A 12,210-nucleotide genomic window follows, 5' to 3' on the forward strand; every position below is an offset into this window, starting at 1 on the left:
CATTCGAAAAGAGTGATCCCTTTGGTTCCTCATAAGCTGTTCTTATGGAACTCAGCACTCACAGATTCTTAGAGTGAACCTTAGAGATTTAGTCCAACCTTATCAGATAAAAAAAGGAGTCTCAGCCAGGCAAAGTGTCTTGGACAGAATTACACAGCTAATTCACAACTGGGTCAACTTTTGTGATTTCCTATGAAATTACTTTCCTAGCAGAGAAATGCTGCATCACTCACTTCCTTCAAATAAATTCTGGAGACAGATTCCCACCATCAAGCTGTTTCTCTTCCTCACTATGTCCAAAGGGCCCTTTTCTCTAACTTCCCATCAGACCTGTCTGAGTTGGAAGCAGAAAATAGAGTGTAGAAAAATTTTATCCATGTCTGATGGAGTACCCTATGTCTCATGTCTGTTAGGGAAATTATGAAGAGTTTTATCACAAATCATGTCTCAGCCCCTCTTAGAGGAATGACTAGAAACACCGTTTCAGATGACTTGAGCTTTTGAAGAGGTCATCTTTTGTCATGGTGGCAGGGGTATTGGGCAGCAATTGTGATGAGTCAGCCTGTCAGGGTCTGGAACTGGAGTGGGAATTACACCCCAGACTGTGCAACTATTGGAAATCAGTAGGAAGAGTAAGTTGATGCTTGTGCTAGTTCTACTGTCTTCTGGTTTTTGTCTTTCTACTTCTAGTAGCATTTAGACCCAGCAGAGCCTTGGTCAGGCCAGTCATTAGATAAAATTTGGGCTTAGAGACTAATTATGGAGTGTCTTCAAAATTGATTTCAAGATTCCTTATGAACTCAATCAAAGCCTTTTCAACAGTTCTCATGACCTAGAGAATTATGAAGAATGAGCAACTGAATACCAGAAGGCCAGAAAAGCCATGTAGTCAACTCAAGAAATATCTAGACAAAATGTAAAAGTTTTAATCAAAGTGAAAGTAAAGCGAAATTTATCAGTTACACAGGTGGGGGGGGCTAGGGTTGTGGGGGGGGCTAGGGTTGTGGGGGGGGCTAGGGATGTGGGGGACGGGGTGGAGCTATACTGTGATTCTTGGTGATGGAATATGTGCACTGGTGAAGGGATGGATGTTCGAGCATTGTATAACTGAGACTTAAACCTGAAAACTTTGTAACTTTCCACATGGTGACTCAATTAAAAAAAAAGTAAAAGTTTAATCACAATGAGACTTGGATTTCTATTTCTTTCAATTCTTTGTCTTCTTGGAGAATTTGGCCTAGTCTCCTCTCTGCTTACCACCCTAACTCATCACACAATGATGTAGTAGTTGGAAATTCCCCAACCAGGCTACTCAAGAGGCAGGTATTCTAAATGTCCTGTGAGTTTTCATTCTGATGAGACAAACCTGACTGCAGAGATTGCTGTGCTTGATGACAGGTTTCCCGACAATGAATTCCCTGAGGACAGTGCTCAGATTATTCATTTTTACACTCCCCATGCCGAGTAGAATGCCTGCCACATTTGTTTGCGGATGAATGAGAAGTAACATTTCACATCGAGTGATGCATTACTGTTTACAAAGTGATTTATTTCTCATGCATGAACTCATCCTCAGAGAGGGCCCCTATTTTACCCCTGGAGGGTGACAAGACTGTTTTACAGATGAGGTCATAGAGCTGTAGGTTGGAGAGGTAGCTCTGACACTTTATACAGCTGTCAAATTGAGACTGACCATCCTAAAATACTCAACTAAAGCAATGAGAGAGATATGGAGAGCAATTTGGATTTATGGGTTTGGCTTTTCGTTCATAAATCTGGGGCAGACATATTCTCCACTGAAGCTCTCATCTCAGTACAGATAGTTCCCAATTTATGATAGCGTGGCTTTTTTTGACTTTGTGTGAGTCAAAATTCAATAGAAACAGCAGTAGGCTAAGCAGTAGCAGTGAGCCATAGATCTCTGTTAGCATTTTTGACAAGCAATTTTGATGTATGGAGAGCTTATTAGGATATATTTCTGGGAAGTCCAGGAAGCTCTGCAATGTCATTATTTTATATCTGCTAATCAGTGCAGATGTGTAGGTTTCCAATTTAAATTTGAGTTTGATATGGAGGGACTAGTCTGATAGTATCATGACTCCTCGTCGAGTAGCTATTTCCTGATATAGATTTGGCATGACGCACAATGGTATCTCAGACAGCTTTTGGTCATTTCGATTAACTAGATTGTAGCTTTATGGCTCTGGGTCTTCCAGAAACACATGTTCAAACATTTCCCCTCTGCCGCCTCCGCCCCCTCCTTAATGAGATCCTTGTTCCTGTTGAACTTCTACGACCTTATTGGAAATCAATGATTGCTTCTGATCTTCCAAACGCGATGTTGAGGAGACCAAGCTGAAATCACTAAATAAAATGCTTTGAGAATTCAGGATGTGGAGCGCGTGCTGTCATGAAAATGAATGCTTCTGCTCGGAGGGAAATCATATTTTAACTCCGCGTGTCCAGTGTGCACGAGGGAATTTCTCTGTGCAGAACGCTTTTTCGCAAACGACTTCCCAGGATCACACTGCGCTCCGGGTAGCAGGTATCACCGTACTCCTAGGGCGCCTGCTGGGAGAAAGCAAGCTTCCTTCCCTAGCAACGGTTGCCGGGGGCAGGGGGGCGTGACTTCCGTGACGGACGGGCACGCGCCCAAGGCGGCCCGCCCCCGCCCCCGCGTGGACTACACTTCCCAACATGCTCCAGGGTGGTCTCCGCGGTGACGCACTGGGTGTCCGCGGAGGGGGAGGGCGGTGGCTCCGGGTGGTGGAGGTGGTGGGGGTGCGGGGGGTGCTGTTCTCCCGTGTCCCCGACTCGCGCTCGGGCAGTCGCCGCCGCCGCCGCCGCGCCGCCGCCATGTTGGCTTGAGGGGCGATGACAGGAGGCGGCTGCGGCCTGAGGGACTGAAAAGTGCCGGAGGACGAGGGGAGACGCCGCTCGGAGACGAAACCCGGAGGGGGAGGACCCCGGCTTCTTCCGGGGACCCCGCGAAGTCGGAGTCGCGGGGAGCCCGCGAGGCCGGGAAGAGGCGGAGGCGAGAGAGCAGCGCCGCGGAGCCCGAGACGATGCGCCCCGAGAGCCGCCGCCGCCGCCCGCTGGCGCCCGCGGCCTGAGCCCCCGACGGGCCGAGTGGCGGGGCCCGGGGGCGGGGGGCGTCTCCGCCGCGGCCTCTCGCTTCGCCGCCCGACTCGTTCCATGCCCTTGAGCGCGGGTCTCGCCGGCCCCCGGCGGTAGCCGAGTCGCCGCCACTCGGCGCTCACGCGTCCATGTGTCGCCACATAGTTATCTATGTACAGGCGCGGCGGGGCATTTTCTTCCTGCTTGCGGAGGACTTGACTCGGGAGCAAGCGTGAATCACTGGCGAAGGAGGAAGGCGGATTTAACCCCCTCCCACCCCACTCCATGTCCGTGTGTCACTCGGCTCGGTCCACCTGGCGCGGCCGGTCCTGGGGCTGCTGCTGCTGCTGCTGCTGACGACGACGGCGACGACGACGACGGGGGCTGCTGCTGCTGCCGCCGCCCCGGGACTTCCCTCCGGCCCCGGCCACACTCGCCGCGCGGGCATCGCTCCTCTCCGCCCCGGCCGGCGCCCCCGCTCCCGGACAACTTCTTTTGTGGAAAGGCACAGACGCAATCAAGATCGTTACGGTTGATTTCTGTGGCTTAAAGACTTCTCCTTTTTGGTTCCATCTTTTTTCATCTTTTTTCTTTTTTTTTTTTCTCCACGTAAACATTTGGGTGTAATATCAAACGACAAGATGTCCAGTAATGTCCCGGCGGATATGGTAAGTGACGGCTAAGTGTTGGCCTTCTGATTGCATTGTGGTTTCCAGTGGTATCTCATCAGAAAGGATGCGGCTTTTTGTTTTTATTATTATTATTATTATTATTATTATTATTTTGCGGCTGATGTGGCGGGGGTGGGGGTGGGGGTAAAGGCTTGCTGCGGCACCGTGGGAAAAGGCTCGGAGCTGGGCGGTTTGCAGAAGTTGGAGGTGTGGGTCCCTCCTTTTAGAAAGTGCGGCTTGAACTAGGGCTCTGCTGCTCTCTGCTCTGTGCTCTTGGGAGCGTTTGGAGACCGTGCAGAAAGCGGCGAGCACGCGAGCCTGCAGCCGAGAGAAATCTCTCCCTCGTTGAACACTTGTCCCTGAAAGCTCTGGGCAACGTGGGTGCCGGTGGGCAGAGCTGAGGACGGCGTCCGCGACAGGCACCGGGGGAGACCGGAAAGCGGGGACCTTGCTCGCCGGCACTGACATCATTCATGCAATTAGACACAAACTTGGTATTCACCAGACGAGGAACGTAGTCTACCCTGTCAGGGCTTCCAGAATTTGCTGCGAGCTTTTTCAGAAGTCTGGATGAACAAGTTATGGCCAAAGAAATCTTAAGATGAGATAGATAGACAGACAGACAGACCAGGACTTCCCCCCCCCCCCCAGCTGTTTAGCACTGTTACATCATTGGGTTTTTCAAAACTCATAAAACACATTTTTTGAGTCTTGATCCTTGCGTGTTGAGCCCTTGAGACAAAATGCAGACTTGTTTGTTGACGTTCCTATTTTTGTTTGTTAAAGATTGTGAATCTGTTAACAATCACAAACTTGCAGTGCTGGGTGGTGGGTTGGGTGAGTGAACAAGGACACTTTACAGTCCTAGAGATTGCAACTCACAGGGAGATGCATAATTGTATTTACGAAAAAATACCGAAGTTAAAATGTTGTCATGCTCACTTACCTTAGCATTTGAGTGTCTTTTGTAGTCGAGGGAGAAACAAAATTGAACTTTAATGATTACACTTTAAAATGTCATGTTTCTGTGAACGCAGACCTCAGGTAGAGACTTTTTAAAAATAAAATTTAAATGGCTCTGAATTTGGACCTTGGTTTAAAGAGGTTTGACTCCGGTTTGAGTTCTCATTGCATTTGCTATTTAAATGCCAAGGAACCCCTCAAGGTTTTCTCTCCTATAGTGCAGGTCCACCTTACATTCTCCTTCTTGCCTCAAAACTCCTACTTTGTCCTTTCAGTTTTCCTTCCTGATGTGCCCAGGAGAACGGTCTCCTGCTACTTATGGATGGCTAGACACATTTTCCTCTACACTGCTCTGAAAGGTGCCTGGAGAGATTCTTTGGGAGCTGGAAAATGCTATTTCCCTCCTTTGTGGGCTCATCACCTCCAGCAAAGATTTGCTCTCTAAAGCCTCCATTTTATCTCATCATGCACACTGCAAGATATGTTTACCCTACGTCTTGTTTATTCTGTCACAAAAGTTACAGTGAATGAGGTTTGTGTCGTTAAATAAACAGTGCTGCTACTTTCTTTAGGCCACATGGATAAAGAAAAACTGGAATGTGCTTAGTATTGGTAACATATAGAAATGATTTGGGGAATATTGTTTCCAAGCCAGAGAGAGAAGGCTTGGAAGCTAATGTTCAGATCAGAGAACTGGGAGCAGTTGCAAGGCTTTATTAACAGCCTCAATGATAAAATACAACTGTTTTTGCTGCAGACTGTACTTTAAGGCCTTGATGATTCTTGGTGCTTTGAGATCCTTGATTAAAGGTGATATGCAAGGGCAAAGCAGTATTATGTAATAAACATATAATGCCTGATGATGCTTTTTCAGAGTGTGTCAAAGGTACAGTTTAGATTAGATTATTCTGAGTATTTTTATGTCTCACTTTCTAACTGTTCAACTTGATGTAAATCATGAGGTGTTTTTTCCCCTTTGAGTAGAAAAAGCCTTAAACAACCTTCATTTGCTGTTACTTACATTGCATTCTTGTTTAAGAAGTGCCTTATTGATTAGCACTTAGAAATCCCAACTCTTTGAAATATAATGTAGTAAATATTAGTTAGAGGTTGTCGATAACTCCTTCATATATGTAAATTTTTTGTCAGTAATTGACCATTTACATTTTCATTTATGACTTAAAGTGGGAACAGTTTTACCACTCTTTAAATTTTGAAAAACCTCAATCTTCCACTACCTCTTTCTACAGGTCAGCTTTTCCCTTGCAGCCTAATGGTAAATTGGTCAGGATACATACAGTTTTGGAAGAAGTATGAATATATATTTTTGCTAGGTGGAGTGAAATTTTCAAGTTTCAAGATGTTGACAGTATGTGCTACTTAGAAGCACATGTTAAGTTTTTTCACATGCTTATGGTTTTTGTCAGTCATATAGGAAAATCCTGTTTGGAGATAAGGTAGGGCTTTGAAATTATAATTTCTGTCATATTTTTAATAGAGATAATTTACTTTTCAGCTACAGTAATTACTAAATCAATCAATGCTTTTGGTAATGTCTAGTAGTTGTGATTGTGATTCACTTTTTAAAGTAGGTATTTTTGCTTTTTGTTTTGCTTTGTGTAAATATAACTCACATTTTGTTTTTAAACATTTAATTTTTGTGCTTACCTGGAAGAGTATTTCTGATTCAGAATGAACAGGGAGTGGAACCTCTAGGGAACAAATTTATTTTATTCTTAAAGAAGCAATACTTTTCCAATTCAGGTTATGTAGACATGACTTGGAAATTTTAAAAACTGTACATACACAAAACAGTTGCTTTTTTTTTGCTAAGTAATTTGAGTTTAGATTATAATTTACTAGCAATCAAGTGCTCTCTTATTTGTGAAAAATGAAAATATCTGAAAAGACTGTCACCTTAACACATTGTATTTAAGTAAACTCATTGTTATTCTCTCAGCCATATCATATGTTAATGGGTAAGGATGCTCAGAAAATGTTTATTTCTGTTTGTATTAAGGCCTAAGGCTGAGCAGTTAAGGAGGTCATTTTATTTTCTGAATGGGGAAAGTCATCAAGAAGTAAATTATTATATTTATATAAGTATTACATGTAACATTTAGCTACTACTTCAAGTTTTGGAGTCAAGTTTTACATTATGATATCATAAAATTGAAAATTCAAGAAATCTTGGTAGTTTGAGAATAATATAGCAGTTTCGGTGTTTCAAATTAGATTATCAAGCAGTTAAAGAAATACCTTTTTTTTTTTAACTATTAATGTAGGAGTAACAGATATTACAGTTTTTAGTATTAGGATTGAATGAGATCATTTGAGTTTTTTCAGTGGTTGATAAATACTTTTATTGTAAGGTTCTATCTCTTCCATTTGTGGAAGAAATATGGAGCCCTCTGGTGGACAGGAAACTGCTGAAACGAATTTTCATTAAAAGTGAACTTTTATCATTTTTCTAAATTAAAATAAAGATCACAGATAATGTAGAGTGAAACTTACACAGGACATTTCAGTCAAGCACAAAGTCCATAGACAAGAAAAATTAATTTTGAAAGGGAAAAAAAAGCGTTTTGAGATCTAGTGCCCCCAGTTGTCTCATATAAAACTTCTTTTTCTTTCTCTTGCTAAGGCTGTTATTCAGGTCTCACATTGAGGTTTTATGAAGCTAAAGGGTAGGTTAGTACTATTTACATATATAAAGATGTGACTTAACAAACAGCTTGATAAATGCCATATTTTGGATGGAATGTTTCTCTAAATTATTTTACTGAAGTGTGTCTTCTGTTGTTTTGAGTTAGGTATTTTTATTAAGACAAGTGATAAATGATTCTTCCTCAGCTTTGAATACCCTTTCTTTCTCACTCTGAATTCTAAGTTAGAATCATGTCCCTCTTCTGTAAAAATAGGATTTTGTTCACTATAGCCCTAGCCTATAATGATCTTTCCTTCCTGTGACTCATTTTCTGTCAGTGTATTTGACATACTTATACAATGTCAAATATGAGTGTGCGTCATATTTATTATATCAAGCATAGTTTCTAAAAGAGATTAGACATAAAAAAGCTTAGGTGATTGTCTTGACTCAGGAAGCTTCATTCTGTTGCTTAGGGGAAGATTAAAATATTGTCACGTACTGTCCTTATGCTGTGTTAAGTAGGAAGTTTCTGATATCTGTTTTTATTACTGTCTTGAATATGAAAAATAAGGCTAGAATTTATGTTAAGTGAGTGGATTTGCTACTAGCTTTCATACTCCGGAACAGTGAATGTATTTTAGGAGATTCAATCTCTATGTTAGAGATTGAATTTGGGGGCTGCCACAGAATTGAGATGCCCTCCCACTGGCCCAGAAACCCTGCACTCATATATACTTCTTATAGTAAAACTCTTTAGGAGTTCCTCTCATTCTGGGGCAAAAATAATTGAAAGTAACCATAGAATTCATGTTAGCTGGAAACCCTGGGTAATAAGTGTTTTCTCGAATTGGTAACCTTTTCTGAATTCTGGAAGGCTGTATATGGAATGAACAATTTTAGATGGCTGTTCTGTTTATGTAAGTATAGTACACATGATTTAAATTATATTGGGGATATTGATTGAATATTGATTCAGTTTAATGATTATTAATCATCATTGGTCATTGATCATTGATGGTAATGTAGCGTAATTCCCTATACTACCAGTATAAATACCCTTAGAATCTATGATTGTATATAGGATTGTATATATCCTATATAGGATCAATAATTTACAAAATGAAATTAGATGACACAAGTCAGTTGAGATAAGGGAACAAAATTATTAGAACTTCTATTTGTGCATTCTTTATATTTTTTGGCCATGCCAGTGATTGAACTTGGGTTTTTATGCATGCTACCCATGTTCTCTACCACCTGAAGCTATCTCCCCAGTTCCCAAGCTCTGTTGGTATATTTGTGCCCCCAAAAGGAGGGAAGACCCGCATTTTTATAGTACTGTATAGGTTGATTCTGAGGGTCTTTTAGGTTTACATTCAGCTGGTGAGTGTATTTTTATGAGAAAAGCCGTGTCTGAAAGGTAGAGACACACAGCAGTACTAGATATGTCTGTTTTTTTTGCAGTTTGTCTGTTATAGCATTGTAGCAGTGTCGCCCTGTTGTTCATCGATTTGCTCAAGCGGGCACCAGTAACGTCTCATTGTGAGACTTGTTGTTACTGTTTTTGGCATATCGAATACACCACGGGTAGCTTACCAGGTTCTACCGTGTGGGTGGGATACTCTTGGTAGCTTGTTGGGCTCTCCTAGAAGGATGGAGGAATTGAACCAGGGTTGGCCGCGTGCAGGGCAAATGCCCTACCTGATGTGCTGGCGCTCCAGTCCTTGTCTGTTACAATGTAATAATATGATTATATTTTTAAAATACTTTGTAAGACTTTGTATAGAGATGGGGAGCTATGAAAAGAGTTGTAGAACTATAAGCTAAATGACACATTATTTTATGAAAATTAAGAATTCTAGATGCTAATCTTTTCTATGATGACAAGAAGCTCCCATATTTTGAGACAACAAATACAAGTTTTCTCTTAAGGACAAAATTAACCCTCTAAACAATAAATGGGAAAGTATCTACTTTTTTAGAAGAAACTAATGTTATGGGAAAAACACTCTGAAAACATGTTTAGGCCTATTTCTATTGAAAAATTTCCATATGGAGAATTTCACTGAACTTTATGTCTCTAATTTTAAAAAGCAACATTTTACTGAGTCTGAAAAATTTAATTCATTAGGAAACATTTAGTAACGTCTACATCAAATAACTTTTAATAAAAGGCTTTTTCTTTTTATATTTCATGATCGAATGAGAATGCTTTAGCAAACCAGTGAGTGACATCCTTTCCTACATGATGGATTTAAAATGCATCTTGTGTGCTAGGTTTTCAGTTATGACTGCACTTAAAGCCAAGATTAAAATGTAATGAACTTCACAGATTTAAAGCCAAGAATTTTAGCATCAAAAGGCATATTCAGTAATAGTGCTTTCATTGAATACGTGTATGCTAATTATATTTTGGGTGGTTATCAGATAAAAACTATTGCAAATAGTTGATAGTTATGACAATAGCAAGAATAATTCTTTAAATTAATTTCTCTTTTTAGCAGTTTTATAGTATTAAAATATATAACAAATACACATAAATTGCAGGTATGTGCACAGGTACTTTATGATTGGACTGTCAGTTAAAAATTTTACTGCTAGTAGAAAAAATTGGGCAGCCATTAGTCACTGGACAAGATAATTTCAGATTTCTGAGCCTTATTAGTTTAAATTCTTGCGTTTGAGATACATGGTTTTTTTCCTGTCATTTTTTTTTTCCCCTGGTGGTTAGTCCATAGCATACTCTTTAGGATTCTGACTAATTTGCTATGGGTATGGAAAGTAGGTTTCCAAATATTATTAGGACAGACAAATGGTGCCCAAATATTCTCTTTTATTCTGGTTGCTTAGAGCTCTGTTGACTTGAGGCACTTATTTTCTGCCACTTATTAGTATTATAGAGGGGCATGAAGATTCTGGATAATGAAGAGCTAGGTAGTATATTTAAAAGATTAAAAAGTTACATTTATGGTGGGAAGGGATGCTCGAGCTCTGTGGTCAAAGCACCTGCCTGAGTGGTCATAGGTGTGGTCCCTGGCACTGCCTGAGTGCACGGAATATGATCTGGGATAACCTGTGAACATTTTGTGAACACGTAGGTCAGCCTCACAGCCAAATGTGCAAAGACAGCAACCAAGCAGCCTGTGGGCCCTGTGGCAGGATGGCGAGCATGTGTGTGCATATGACAACTGCAGTGTGTGATTCCAGTGAGCTGGAGTGTAGACCCTGAGTACAGGCTTACAGTGACGCATGCAAACCTTGGGGAGTCTCACTGTCTAGTGTGAGCACCTTAGCTATGTATGTGCCCCTCCCCCACACACAGAGCAACAAAGGGAAGGGAAGAGGACTTTTTTTTTTCTTTTTGGGTCACACCCAGCGATGCTCAGGCATTACTCCTGGCTTTGCACTCAAGAATTACTCCTGGTGGTGCTCGGGGGGACCATATCAGAATCAAACCCGGGTCGGCTGCGTGCAAGGCAAATGCCCTACCCGCTGTGCTATCACTCCAGCCTCTTAAAACGAATTTAGAAGCTGTTTTGTGTGTGTGTGTGCTTGGTATTATTACCAGGCAGATATGTGGAATTTTACATGATTTACTTCATTCTTCTTGTGACCTGGGATAGTGAGTCTCTGGACAAAGAAACTGATACTGCCCACCAGGTACAGATCCCTGGGGTGCATCTGGAGTGAAACTGGAGCTGTTTATGGAGTTGCTGCAACAAGCACATACCTAAACAATCATTGGGTTCCCAGTAAGAGGGAGCCGGCTGTGCTGAAGGATTGTAATGAGAGGCTAGGGAAAGGGGGTCTAATCTAGTGAAGGGATCAGTATTGGGTGTTAACAGTTTCTGTTTAGGAAGCAGGAAAAATGAAGGGGCCTGGAGAAGTGAGCTATAGGAAAGATGTCCTTAAAAAAAAGGGACGAAGTCATTTTTTATGAAGTATGTGCCTTGGGAGAAGCTTTGTTAACTTACTGGTTCTATCTATATATTTAAAAGACATTTTAGAGTGAAACTCAAAACTGATTTTCATTTTCTCACATTGTAAATTCTGAAGAGCTTTGGAATGTGTTTGAGGTCCTGTATCACTGTCATCCCATTGCTTATCGATTTGCTTGAGCAGGCACCAGTAATGTCTCCATTGTGAGACTTGTTAGTATTTTTGGCATAGCGAATACGCCACGGGTAGCTTGCCAGGCTCTGCCGTGCAGGCAAGATACTCGGTAGCTTGCTGTGCTCTCGGAGAGGGGCGGAGGAATCGAACCCGGGTCTGCCGCGTGCAAGGCTATAACAGGCAAACGCCTACCTGCTGCGCTATCGCTCCAGCCCTGTAGTTGGTAAAAAGTAGAGCTGGGAGAGGAAGTTAGATCTGATGGCTATAGTGATAAACACACTGAGCCCTCCTACCCCCAAATACCTAAGCAGACATTACTAATCCCTCAGGCACATTTTCTGCAGATTTCTTTTGCACCTACTTAATCTAGTCACTGCTGATTGGTTTTAACGAGCTTGGTAAAGATAACACCTGTTCTATATATATTTGCAAAACACTGTGTAACCTCTGGGTTGCAATGATTTTAATGAAAGTGGATTGCCTTTTTTAAAAAAGAAATTTCTTTTTGGAGCTATATTTGGTGATGCTCAGGGCTTACTCTTGGTTCTGTGTTCAGGGACCACTCCTGGCAGGGCTTGGGGACCATATATATATATGTGTTTGACCAGGATCAACTCAGGTCAGCAATTTGCAAAGCAAGCACATTACCTGCTCTACTATCTCCTGGCTCCCAATGTATTTTAATTCTAACATTAA

The 12,210-nt window shown here is 41.9% G+C and overlaps 1 protein-coding gene across 1 annotated transcript in view; it reads left to right on the forward strand.

The window, feature by feature from the left end:
* The first annotated feature begins 3,644 nt into the window (after positions 1-3,644).
* UBL3 (ubiquitin like 3) overlaps positions 3,645-12,210 on the forward strand; it is a 59,845-nt gene continuing 51,279 nt past the window's right edge. The window contains exon 1 of the mRNA XM_055138392.1: positions 3,645-3,785. Within this exon, the coding sequence (XP_054994367.1) occupies positions 3,759-3,785 (27 nt within the window). The 5' untranslated portion in view covers positions 3,645-3,758. The remainder of the gene's footprint in view (positions 3,786-12,210) is intronic.

Source organism: Sorex araneus, chromosome 1, assembly GCF_027595985.1.
Source record: "Sorex araneus isolate mSorAra2 chromosome 1, mSorAra2.pri, whole genome shotgun sequence".
NCBI classification, from domain to species: Eukaryota; Metazoa; Chordata; class Mammalia; order Eulipotyphla; family Soricidae; genus Sorex; species Sorex araneus.